This window comes from Syngnathus acus, chromosome 17, assembly GCF_901709675.1.
Source record: "Syngnathus acus chromosome 17, fSynAcu1.2, whole genome shotgun sequence".
Taxonomy (NCBI): Eukaryota; Metazoa; Chordata; class Actinopteri; order Syngnathiformes; family Syngnathidae; genus Syngnathus; species Syngnathus acus.
This window is the reverse complement of record NC_051102.1, coordinates 3,750,397-3,764,202: the sequence shown is the minus strand read 5'-3', so window position 1 is coordinate 3,764,202 and position 13,806 is coordinate 3,750,397. Positions and strand designations below refer to the sequence as shown.

The following is a 13,806-nucleotide window of genomic DNA, read 5'->3' as shown; positions in this document are numbered from 1 at the left end:
TAGGAAGCCATCCGTCTCATATCCATCACCTTATTTGGCTGAGTAACAACCTTTATTAATGGAGAGGACACCTAGCATCAGCTACCACAACCATTATTCCGCTTGACAGAGTTTGACATCTTAAGGTAAGCACAACAGAATATATTATTTACATTAGATTAACATGCATTTGTCCTCCAATTAACGTTTTTTGTTGACCATGTCTATAGTAGATCATAATGGATGAGACATTCAAATGTTCTAATAGTAGACTAATAGACTAATTGTTTGTTACAATGTAAATATTATAAAATACATATTTTTAACGTAAATAAACACATAATTTACTTAAAATGTGGAGTGAAAGGCAACTGGAACATGGTTGTGATCAAACATTACATTGTCTCTTGACAGAAGACATAAAAAGGAGCAAAATGGGTGACGCAGCAATGGCAGAGTTTGGGGCAGCTGCCCCTTTTCTTAGAAAGTCAGACAAGGAGCGTTTGGAAGCCCAAACTCGACAATTTGATATGAAGAAGGAATGCTTCGTTCCAGACCCTGAAGTTGAGTACGTCAAGGCATCTGTTACAAGTCGAGATGGTGACAAAGTTACTGCTCATACTGAGTTTGGAAAGGTATATTTTTAATAGTCTTTTAGTTGAAACCCTAAAAAAATGACATGCTTTCATTTTAAGAGTGCATTATTTATTTCTCCAGACTGTGACAGTGAAGGAGATTGACGTACATCCTCAGAACCCGCCAAAGTTTGATAAAATTGAAGACATGGCCATGTTCACATTCCTTCATGAGCCCGCTGTGTTGTTTAACCTCAAAGAGCGTTACGCGGCATGGATGATCTATGTAAGATAATCATCTTCATTTTCCTGTCATTTCTTGATGTCACGCAATTTAAAAGGTTTTATTTACTTTTTTTGTTAGACCTACTCCGGGCTGTTCTGCGTGACTGTCAACCCCTACAAGGCGCTGCCAGTCTACAACCAAGAGGTGGTTGTTGCCTACAGAGGAAAGAAGAGGAGTGAAGCTCCTCCTCACATCTTCTCCATCTCTGACAACGCTTACCAGTACATGCTGGCAGGTACAAAATCTACATTTCAAGCAAGTAAAAGCCATGAATGAAAGGAAGCTTTTTGATTTACAGACAGGGAAAACCAGTCCATTCTTATCACGTAAGTCACAGAAAATGCATTTCTTAAGTACTAGTTAAAAAGGATTCGATGTCTTGTTCTAAACTGATGATGTCACGATTGAACTCAGTGGAGAATCCGGTGCTGGAAAGACTGTCAACACCAAGAGAGTAATACAATACTTTGCCAGCATTGCTGCGGTTCCAAGTGGAAAGAAAGATGCAGCAGCTGAGAAAAAGGTGACACATATCTGCATATTTTTCCTGAAAAGTGTGACTGAATTACAAACGATGTGACCTGAGCGGTGTTTGAATTTTAGGCTTCACCAAATTTAAAATAATCACAGCCATGTTTATTTCCCCACACACCTTGTCCAAAAGAAAGCAACTCACATATTTTGTCTTCAGGGTACCTTGGAGGATCAAATCATCCAGGCGAACCCTGCTCTGGAGGCCTTCGGTAATGCTAAGACAATCAGAAATGACAATTCTTCGAGATTTGTGAGTATGTTCATTCATTGAGGCAAATTTAGAAATGCCACATTATCGAAATGAATGTTCAACACTTTGCTCTTCAGGGAAAATTCATCAGAATTCATTTCGACAATCGAGGAAAGTTGGCGTCTGCTGATATTGAGACCTGTAAGTGAAGCATTATCTTTCCACATATTTTTTCCAAAACACATCTTCAAGTGTTGCGTGATACAACTTGAGAAAGGCAAGTAATACAAAGTGATCAGACATCCTGAATTAACTTAATTTACTATACATGGAAACTGTACATACTGGAAGAACATGCAAATATCTCTCAAATGATTTGTATTTAGCTGCAAGCAATGACCTTCTTGTTTTGCGCAACAATGCTAACTTATTTTTGCTATTTTTTATGTTTAAATGTTAAACATACATTAATTTTCCATATGTATACATAAAACAGATCTTCTGGAAAAGTCTCGTGTGACCTACCAGCTCAAAGCTGAAAGGGACTATCACATTTTCTACCAAATTTTGTCTCAGGTGAAACCTGAACTTCTTGGTAAGTAATCATAAGCAAATGATATTTTAGCAGCTGGGATTATTACAAAATCAATACTTGCTCTAAGTAACTATTTTAAAAAATTGGTGTAACATAATTTTAGAAATGCTGCTGATCACCAACAACCCCTACGACTACGCCTTCATCTCCCAAGGAGAGACAACTGTAGCCTCCATCAATGACTCTGAGGAGCTTATGGCAACTGATGTGAGGGGGGAAAAAAGCCGTATACTTTCAAATCCAACAGTTTAATCAATGTTTTGATTGTTTCATTTTTTAATTTTCAGGCGGCCTTTGACGTGCTTGGCTTCACTCAAGAGGAGAAGAACAGCATTTATAAGCTAACAGGTGCCATTATGCACTACGGTAACATGAAGTTTAAACAGAAGCAGCGAGAAGAGCAGGCAGAAGCGGACGGTACTGAAGGTAAGCTAATATTTGCCCACTTTTCCTTAACAATTATTATTATTTTTTTTAATTTACCGACATGGTGTTATGGTCAAACTCAGTCAAGCTTCTCCAAGAGGTATTACATCAAGCGAAGGGTCTGGTTTATGTGGGGAAAAAATATTTATCTTGGTCTTTACCTTGCACTTGTGTAACCTCCTCGAGCTTCCCCCAGATATCAAAGCAATAACAGAAACAACAGAAATAAAGATGTTCAATAAAGACAGGCCGTATGAAAATATTCTCCCTACAGTTGCTGACAAAGTTGCTTATCTGATGGGCCTGAACTCTGCTGACCTCATCAAAGGTGTTTGTCATCCAAGAGTTAAAGTAGGAAATGAGTGGGTCACTAAAGGACAAAGTGTTGCCCAGGTATGTACATATTTGTGGGGAATCTTTTGAGGAAATAATTGGAATAGGTATTAGAAATGTATCAATTATTTTCTAGGTTTACTATGCTATTGGTGCACTGGCCAAGTCAGTGTATGAGAAGATGTTTCTGTGGATGGTGGTCCGTATCAACCAATCGCTGGACACCAAGCAGCCTCGTCAATACTTCATTGGTGTTTTGGATATCGCTGGATTTGAGATCTTTGATGTGAGCTGTGGTTAATTAATCATGGAGTAAAATCCGATTTCAGCTCTGTAGATAATAGGACAGAGTTGAAAATGAGAAAACCTTTCCACTTTCAATTACAGTTCAACACCTTCGAGCAGCTTTGTATCAACTTCACCAATGAAAAACTGCAACAGTTTTTCAACCATCACATGTTTGTGCTGGAGCAGGAAGAATACAAAAAAGAAGGCATTGAATGGACTTTTATAGATTTTGGTATGGATTTGCAGGCCTGTATTGACTTGATTGAGAAGGTGAGTAATGTGTTATTAAAATATGGTTGAGCAATGTAGATTCTACTCAACGTGTATTTTGTTTTCCTTAGCCCATGGGTATCATGTCCATCCTTGAAGAGGAGTGTATGTTCCCCAAAGCCAGTGACACCACCTTTAAAGCTAAGCTATATGACAACCATCTAGGAAAATCCAACAACTTCCAGAAGCCCAGAGTCATCAAAGGGAGACCAGAGGCTCATTTTTCCCTTGTCCACTACGCTGGCACCGTTGACTATAATATCAACAACTGGCTTGTAAAGAACAAGGACCCCCTAAATGAGACTGTTGTTGGACTTTTCCAGAAATCTAACCTCAAACTATTATCAATTCTTTTCGCTGGGTATGCAGGAGCTGATTCTGGTATGTTGAGCTTTAAAAAAATTGTCTTTGTGAATAAAATGTTTGAGAAATACAAACCTTGAACGTGATTGCTTCCAGTGCAATGCGTTTTACAATTCAGTTTTGTTCATTTAGATTCTGGCAAGGGAAAAGGTGCCAAGAAGAAAGGTTCCTCGTTCCAGACAGTGTCTGCTTTACATAGGGTAAGACATTTCCCTATTTTTTTTTTTAAAATAGTCACAACTATGAAAGGCTCACTGATTACATAGCAACATTAAAGAAAGCAGCAACACACAATGCTTTTAATTCTGGATTACTCTCATTGACAAATTGACAAACTATCACAGGTAAAATCAGAGAACATTTATTCAAGATGTCCATGGTTGCATTATCATTATCATCATCATGATAAAACAATTTAAGTTTGTGGCACTTAAGGACACTACAGAGATATATATTACCGTATTTTCCGCCCTAAAAGGCGCACCGGGTTATAAGGCGCACCTTCAATGAACGGCCCATTTTAAAACTTTGTCCATATATAAGGCGCACCGGATTATAAGGCGCATAAAATAGAAGCTATACTGCATCAAACTGAGGTTGACTAGGGTTGCGGTATGCATCCACTAGCCAATAACCAACGAGCCCTCTGTAAACAATCGCGTTTCTCAAACGATCTCCTATAAAATGATCAGAACTGACTAAAGTTCGATCTAACGCATTGGTACTACTTACCTATGTTTCCCTTCCATATCGATCCGTAGATTTACTCGAAACATTAACAGAGCAGCCTATTTTCACATGAAATAGCCTGGTACGTATAGCAGCTATCGCAATAGCATTAGCCATCCGCAAAGTCTCACGAGCCTCAGTTCGCAATCTCCCATGAGCCTCAGCAAAGTGTAAACAATCGCGTTTCTCAAACGATCTCCTATAAAATGATCGGAACTGACTAAAGTTCGATCTAACGCATTGGTACTACTTACCTATGTTTCCCTTCCATATCGATCCGTAGATTTACTCGAAACATTAACAGAGCAGCCTATTTTCACATGAAATAGCCTGGTACGTATAGCAGCTATCGCAATAGCATTACCCATCCGCAAAGTCTCACGAGCCTCAGTTCGCAATCTCCCATGAGCCTCAGCAAAGTGTAAACAATCGCGTTTCTCAAACGATCTCCTATAAAATGATCGGAACTGACTAAAGTTCGATCTAACGCATTGGTACTACTTACCTATGTTTCCCTTCCATATCGATCCGTAGATTTACTCGAAACATTAACAGAGCAGCCTATTTTGACATGAAATAGCCTGGTACGTATAGCAGCTATCGCAATAGCATTAGCCATCCGCAAAGTCTCACCAGCCTCAGCTCGCAATCTCCCATGAGCCTCAGCAAAGTGTAAACAATCGCGTTTCTCAAACGATCTCCTATAAAATGATCAGAACTGACTAAAGTTCGATCTAACGCATTGGTACTACTTACCTATGTTTCCCTTCCATATCGATCCGTAGATTTACTCGAAACATTAACAGAGCAGCCTATTTTGACATGAAATAGCCTGGTACGTATAGCAGCTATCGCAATAGCATTAGCCATCCGCAAAGTCTCACGAGCCTCAGTTCGCAATCTCCCATGAGCCTCAGCAAAGTGTAAACAATCGCGTTTCTCAAACGATCTCCTATAAAATGATCGGAACTGACTAAAGTTCGATCTAACGCATTGGTACTACTTACCTATGTTTCCCTTCCATATCAATCCGTAGATTTACTCGAAACATTAACAGAGCAGCCTATTTTGACATGAAATAGCCTGGTACGTATAGCAGCTATCGCAATAGCATTAGCCATCCGCAAAGTCTCACGAGCCTCAGCTCGCAATCTCCCATGAGCCTCAGCAAAGTGTAAACAATCGCGTTTCTCAAACGATCTCCTATAAAATGATCGGAACTGACTAAAGTTCGATCTAACGCATTGGTACTACTTACCTATGTTTCCCTTCCATATCGATCAGTAGATTTACTCGAAACATTAACAGAGCAGCCTATTTTGACATGAAATAGCCTCGCGGGTACAACAGCTATTCGGTGACGCCCCCTGACTACAGTTGCCGTAATGCTGGGAAGCGATGCGACCTTGTAATTTACTAGTCGTACTAAAACGTACTGAAACAGTTTGGCAGAGCACTGTGTACAACCAGTATGGATCAACAAATTCATCAGTTGGTCCATATATAAGGCGCACTGGCCTATAAGGCGCACTGTCGGCTTTTGAGAAAATTTTAGGTTTTTAGGTGCGCCTTTTAGGGCGGAAAATACGGTATATACTCTTACACAAAAACCCAATACCTCAAAGCACCTCCACATCTAAGAAAATGGTTTATAGAATTCTCATGAATTAAATTGATGAAACCTTGCAGGAGAATCTGAATAAGCTGATGACCAACCTGAGGTCTACTCACCCCCACTTTGTACGCTGCCTCATCCCCAATGAGACCAAGACTCCTGGAGCCATGGAGAACCCTCTGGTGATGCACCAGCTGCGTTGTAACGGTGTGTTGGAAGGCATCCGAATCTGCAGGAAGGGCTTCCCCAATAGGATCCTCTATGGAGATTTCAAACAGAGGTTTGCATCTGAGTGAATTGTCCATTCAAAGCACATGTTGACTGAATAAACTAGATAATTTCAAATTAAAAATGTTCCATTTCCATAAAGATACCGTATTCTGAACCCCAATGCAATTCCGGAAGGACAGTTCATTGACAACAAGAAGGCTGCAGAGAAACTGTTAGGTTCTCTGGATATTGACCACAGTCAGTACAGGCTTGGACACACCAAGGTCTGCAACTGATACTTTGTATAAGAGAATATTATTTTGATATAATTGTTGCCAATAATAAAGAATGCTCTCCAACAGGTGTTCTTCAAAGCAGGACTGCTGGGTCAGCTTGAAGAGATGCGAGATGACCGATTAGCACTGATTATCACTGGCATCCAAGCCCGGTCAAGGGGTCTTCTTGCGAGAATTGAATTCCAGAAGATTGTTGAACGAAGGTAACAAAGCCAAACTCTGTAAAAATTAATATTTCATGATGAAAAAAAATGGAGGTACACCTTGGCAAATACTGTATGAAAGCCATAGTTTATGCAAGGCCAGGTCCTAAAACGGGCATCCTTGGCTTACTGAATACTCTAAATTGGATTTACGGTTGCAGTCAAAATTATTCAACCATCATTGTACAGAATATTCCTTTCCAATTTTTCCTTAAATTATATACTTTGCAAATCACCAACAAAACAAGAATAATATCTACAGCAAAACAACTAACATTATAAGTGGCAATTATTTTATTTTAAATGTGGCCATTTTAAAATATTGGACATTTTGCAAGTAGCCTTCATATAATATACAATGGGAATTGAATTAATTATTTTGTAGTGAATGGCAGTCAATCTGAATAAATCGATTTGGATATACTGTACAAAGTTCTAACATAAAATCAATGACTGTTGTCAACAGAGATGCATTACTTGTGATCCAGTGGAACATCCGTGCCTTCATGGGGGTGAAGAATTGGCCCTGGATGAAAATGTTCTTCAAGATTAAACCTCTCCTTAAATCGGCAGAGACTGAAAAGGAAATGGCCAATATGAAGGAAGAGTTTACCAAACTAAAAGAGGCTTATGCAAAATCAGAAGCCCGGAAAAAGGAACTGGAGGAAAAAATGGTCACTCTTCTCCAAGAGAAAAATGACTTACAGCTTCAAGTTCAGGCTGTATGTCTACCATAAGAAATACCAATCATTTTAAGACCAAAACAAGCCTGCCAACTCATCATTATGTGTATTTCTTGATAACAGGAGCAAGATAACCTTGGTGATGCTGAGGAAAGATGTGAGGGATTGATTAAAAGCAAAATCCAGATGGAAGCAAAAACCAAAGAGTTAACCGAACGACTGGAAGATGAGGAGGAGATGAATGCTGAATTAACATCTAAGAAACGTAAATTGGAGGATGAGTGCTCTGAGCTAAAGAAAGACATTGACGACTTAGAATTAACCCTTGCTAAGGTGGAGAAGGAGAAACATGCCACTGAAAACAAGGTACAACCCAGATAGTCCATGTCCTGAAGACGATCATGTATGAGCTGAAAATATATTTCTATGAATAGGTGAAGAACCTGACTGAGGAAATGGCGGCTTTGGATGAAATTATCGCCAAGCTGACCAAAGAGAAGAAAGCCTTGCAAGAAGCTCATCAGCAAACACTGGATGACCTTCAGAGTGAAGAAGACAAAGTCAACACGCTTACCAAGGCCAAGTCAAAACTAGAGCAGCAAGTGGATGATGTGAGATTCAACATGAAATGTAAATCAATAATCAATGCTAACTAATCATACTAATTGTGAATACTTGCCAACAGCTGGAAGGATCCCTGGAGCAAGAGAAGAAAGTGCGAATGGACCTTGAAAGAGCAAAGCGAAAGCTTGAAGGGGACTTAAAATTAGCTCAAGAGAGTCTTATGGACCTGGAAAATGACAAGCAACAACTTGAAGAGCGACTGAAAAAGTAAGAGGTTACAGGTTTAAAAAAAAAACACACAATTATATTTTACATTTTGTGACTGAAATATGTTTATGTCCACTCACAGGAAAGATTTTGAAATGAATCAGCTTTTGTGCAAAATTGAGGATGAGCAAGCCATGAGTACACAGCTCCAGAAAAAATTGAAGGAGTTGCAGGTAATATCATTATTCTATTAAAAATATATTTCCTTCACTAAACGTCAAATACATAAAATTGTAAGGACCACAATTTATAGCAGCCTATCTGAACTTAGGTTTGAGAGACAAAAAGACCAAGGGTCAGTTTTGACTGGGTTGCTGCCAATTCACAATTGGCCATTTGTATTAAAATTTGTTGTCTGCTGAAGAACACAATCACATTTTTGCACGGTTTTGCACGTGACTTCACATGCGTATAGGCCCGCATCGAAGAGCTGGAGGAAGAGCTCGAGGCAGAGCGAGCTGCTCGAGCCAAGGTGGAAAAGCAGAGAGCAGACTTGGCCAGAGAGCTGGAGGAGATCAGTGAGAGACTGGAGGAGGCTGGTGGAGCAACATCTGCCCAGATTGAGATGAACAAGAAGAGGGAGGCTGAGTTCCAGAAGCTTCGCCGAGATCTGGAAGAGGCCACACTGCAGCATGAAGCCACTGCGGCCACTCTGAGAAAGAAACAAGCTGACAGTGTGGCTGACTTGGGGGAGCAGATTGACAACCTGCAGAGAGTCAAGCAGAAACTAGAGAAGGAGAAGAGCGAACTCAGACTGGAATTGGATGATGTCGTCTCCAATATGGAACACATTGTAAAGTCTAAGGTACTGTAATTAATATGACAGGTTAGTAATTGTTATTTTGCTCACTTCGAATCACCTATTTCAATGCCTTTCTCTGTAATCTGTTGTTTTCAGAGTCATTTGGAGAAAATGTGCAGGTCTCTGGAAGACCAGATGAGTGAATATAAAACAAAAGCAGAAGAGGGACAGCGTACCATCAATGACTTCACCATGCACAAAGCCAAACTTCAAACTGAAAATGGTATTATTTGTTGAATTCATTTTCTATTATAATCAAATGTAATAACAAAAACACAAATCATTGCTCTGTGAAAATTAGGTGAACTTGCAAGGCAACTTGAGGAGAAGGATTCCTTGGTGTCACAACTCACTAGAGGAAAGCAGTCCTACACTCAACAAATTGAAGACCTTAAAAGGCAACTGGAAGAGGAAGTCAAGGTAGCTTTGTGATGAGAATAATAATATACATTACAACGTGAGTCACAGCCAACTGTACGTATTTCATTTTAGGCCAAGAACGCATTAGCCCATGCTGTGCAGTCTTCCCGCCACGACTGCGACCTGCTCAGAGAGCAGTATGAGGAAGAACAAGAGGCCAAGGCTGAATTGCAGCGTGGTATGTCCAAGAGCAATGCTGAGGTGGCTCAGTGGAGGACCAAGTATGAAACTGATGCCATCCAGAGGACTGAAGAACTGGAGGAGGCTAAGTGAGTTAAAAACACAACTGTATATTCAACAGTAACACAGAGAGTGTCACAGTAGACTAAGGACCTTGGATCAAAATGCAGGAAGAAGCTGGCTCAGCGTCTGCAGGATGCAGAGGAAGCTGTGGAAGCAGTCAACGCTAAATGTTCCTCTCTGGAGAAGACCAAACACAGACTGCAGAATGAAATTGAAGATCTCATGGTGGATGTTGAGAGGTCAAATGCTGCTGCTGCTGCTCTGGATAAGAAGCAAAGAAACTTTGATAAGGTTGAACTAATTTCATACTGATTGCCAATGTCCGTGATTATATTTTATTCTAGGAACACAATTCAAAATATTTAAAAGAATATGGACTGGCTTTCAGATATTGGCGGAGTGGAAGCAGAAATATGAAGAGTCTCAAACAGAGTTGGAAAGCTCTCAAAAGGAGGCAAGGACTTTAAGCACAGAGCTTTTCAAACTCAAGAATTCCTACGAAGAATCTCTCGAACACCTTGAGACTATGAAGAGAGAAAATAAGAACCTACAAGGTCAGTTAGTAATCATTCATTCCAATATTCCATAAACATCAATATCACTTGAATTTACAATGGGTTTCATTTGAATGCAAAGAGGAAATATCTGACCTCACTGTACAAATCAGTGAGGGCGGAAAGAGCATCCATGAGCTCGAGAAGATTCGAAAGCAGTTGGAACAGGAGAAGTCTGACATCCAAACTGCTCTGGAAGAAGCAGAGGTAGGTTGTGTAAAAGAAAATTCAAATTCAATTCAACATGAATAGATTAAGCAGGTGCAGCAACACCACAATATTTGATCTTTATAGGCCACATTGGAGCATGAGGAAGGAAAGATTCTCAGAGCCCAGCTTGAGTTCAATCAAGTGAAGGCTGAAATTGAGCGCAAGCTGGCTGAAAAAGATGAAGAGCTGGAGCAAGCAAAGAGAAACCAACAGAGGGTCGTGGACAACCTTCAGAGTGCCCTTGAGGCTGAGACCCGAAGCAGGAACGAGGCCCTTCGTTTGAAGAAGAAGATGGAGGGAGATCTCAATGAAATGGAGATCCAACTAAGTCAAGCCAACCGGCAGGCGGCCGAGGCTCAAAAGCAACTCAAATCTGTTCATGCGCATCTGAAGGTTTGAACTGACTGAAGAAAAAGCCCTCCTGACTCCCCTTCAAAAACATACATTAATATTTGGGTTTCCATTTTCTAGGATTCCCAACTCCAACTTGATGAGTCTCTTCGTGCCAATGATGATCTAAAAGAGAACATCGCCATTGTGGAGAGACGGAACAACCTGATGCAGGCCGAGCTGGAGGAACTGAGGGCTGCTCTCGAGCAAGCTGAGAGAAGTCGCAAACTTGCTGAGCAAGAATTGCTGGAAGTTAGCGAGAGGGTGCAGCTGCTGCACTCACAGGTAAAAATGCATTCACGCAAATGGTAAATTGATCTCAGTTAGAGGTTGGTGAGCCAATTTGTATTTCTCCCCGATTTATTCAGAACACCAGCCTGCTAAACCAGAAGAAGAAACTGGAAGCTGACACATCCCATCTTCAGAGTGAGGTTGAAGATGCAGTTCAGGAGTGCAGAAATGCTGAGGAGAAGGCCAAGAAGGCCCTCACCGATGCAGCCATGATGGCAGAAGAGTTGAAGAAAGAGCAGGACACCAGTGCTCACCTGGAGCGTATGAAGAAGAACATGGAGCAAACCATTAAAGACCTGCAGCATCGTTTGGACGAAGCTGAACAAATTGCAATGAAGGGCGGGAGGAAGCAAATACAGAAGCTCGAGGCCCGGGTGGGTGCTACTAAATCATGCAACCATAAAATGCTGACCACATCAGAAAGACCCTATTTAAGATTCCAAATAAACAAAAAAATAATTCATGTTTTCCTCCAAACAGATTAAAGAGCTGGAAAGTGAAGTGGAAATCGAACAAAGAAAGTCCAGCGATGCAATCAAGGGAGTGCGGAAGTATGAGAGACGCATCAAGGAGCTAACCTACCAAGTAAGATTAAATTAGTTACAAAAATAACACAAATGACATTTTTTTCATTTAATATTTTTATTTGAAGTATTTATTACTACATATTGTTTTTAATTTCAGACAGAAGAGGATCGTAAGAATCTAGCTCGTCTGCAAGACCTAGTGGATAAACTCCAGTTGAAAGTGAAATCATACAAGAGGAATGCTGAGGAGGCTGTAAGCACTCATAATATACTTTTGTGAAATATTCCCATGTGATAATAATTCTAATATTGTGTTTATAGGAGGAGCAAGCCAACAGCAACATGATCAAGTTCCGTAAGATTCAGCATGAGCTTGATGAAGCAGAGGAAAGAGCTGACATTGCCGAGTCTCAGGTCAACAAGTTGCGAGCCAAGAGTCGGGATGTTGGCCCAAAGGTCAGTTTGGATGTTTTGATCATGTGTTAAATATAACAAATACATCTTGTGGATATTTTTATAATCCGGCTATGCAGAATATTATGAATAAAACTAAATATTTTAATAGCTACCAGTTGTTGCCAAAGTGGACATGGATGATTTTGTTGCACATTCAATTTCTGCCAAATTTGACAAAAATCGAGAAATGCCTAATTAATTGGGATAATTCTATGTTCATCATCATTAAGCAATTGTTTGGTTTTTAACTATCATGGTAAAACAACTTTATACAGTTACAAAGCGTACAGTATAACATAATACAGATCATTCTTGACCAAATGAAATGTTTAAATCAAACAACTTAGACAATATGATTGACAAAATGTACCTAACAAATTTCAACTCTGAGAAAATTGTCACACTCACATTCTTTCTGTTATTAAAGAAAGGACAGAATGAAGAATGAAGCTCCTGGATCATCATTTTGCCCCTGAGTTACCTGTGGCCTGACTGTTGGTGATTCCACAAGTGTGTTAATCAGTAGAATAAAGTAATCTGCATCTCACACCACCGTCCTTTGCCTTTTTATTTCCAATTCTACCAACATAATAATTGGAATGATTTGAATGAGCTGCAAAAAATATATCTGCTTAAAGCCTCCGGTGGCTGTAAGATATCCCACTGAGTCGTGGCCATGCACATGACCTTTCTCACACACACACACACACACACACACACACACACACACACACACACACACACACACGCACACACGCACACATACACACACAAAAAAATTACTCCTAGATACTGCTCAGTTTTGCATGTTTTTAGCAATTATTGTCAAACACGTGTCATGTACGTATTTAATTAAAAAAGAATCTCTGAATCTCACAGAGTCTTAAAGGTTGTAAGAAAGATATACATTTTGGTTAGTGTTGAGATTTACTATTTCAAATAGATAGAAATGAAAACAAGACAATTAAAAAGTGTGAATAGCTTATATGTAACAGGTTCCACCAATCATCTCTAATAAGACACACTACAGCAACATAAACTGCACAGAGATCATCGGAATCTCAGAAATCTTAATTATAATCCAGCTCTTGTCATTAATGACTTAAATCAAATATAGCCATATGTTTTAAAAAGAATAATGGAAATTATTCTTGTACATTTAGTGTTTTCTCGCAATCGACATTCGAAAGAGTACATTAATATTAAAATGCAATGAATTAGATTTGTGATCTCAATATAAATATTAGAGATACAATATGAATATTAATGTGACAAGATAAATGTGGAAAAACAACTTCTTTATAAACTGAATTGTTTTGGTGCAATGTTATATTTGTCTTACCTTGATGTTTCTCCGTTATGCTCCATGCTCCTTGCACTTTCCCTCAGTAGAAGAGTTCTTCTGAGTGTTTAAGATCCCACTTAATTGTCTGAATGGACGCTGGTATAAAGGACAAGCCAAGAAAAGAACATATGGAGGCAAGGTCCAATACTCAACACCTCCTCA

The 13,806-nt window shown here is 39.6% G+C and overlaps 1 protein-coding gene across 1 annotated transcript; it reads left to right on the top strand.

The window, feature by feature from the left end:
- The first annotated feature begins 398 nt into the window (after positions 1–398).
- Positions 399–12,846, top strand: LOC119137005 (myosin-7-like). Its single transcript, XM_037275950.1, has 37 exons — positions 399–614; positions 697–840; positions 919–1,075; positions 1,139–1,166; positions 1,255–1,363; positions 1,532–1,624; positions 1,702–1,765; positions 2,061–2,159; positions 2,263–2,366; positions 2,447–2,585; positions 2,860–2,978; positions 3,055–3,204; positions 3,306–3,476; positions 3,548–3,857; positions 3,972–4,039; positions 6,258–6,463; positions 6,554–6,677; positions 6,756–6,892; positions 7,359–7,614; positions 7,699–7,941; positions 8,010–8,186; positions 8,261–8,406; positions 8,489–8,579; positions 8,822–9,211; positions 9,305–9,431; positions 9,510–9,628; positions 9,701–9,897; positions 9,979–10,162; positions 10,260–10,425; positions 10,508–10,632; positions 10,720–11,028; positions 11,107–11,310; positions 11,394–11,690; positions 11,797–11,901; positions 12,001–12,096; positions 12,165–12,299; positions 12,727–12,846. The coding sequence occupies exons 1-37, from the start codon at positions 414–416 to the stop codon at positions 12,745–12,747; spliced, it is 5,811 nt and encodes a 1,936-aa protein (XP_037131845.1). The 5' UTR covers positions 399–413; the 3' UTR covers positions 12,748–12,846.
- The last annotated feature ends 960 nt before the right edge of the window (positions 12,847–13,806 follow it).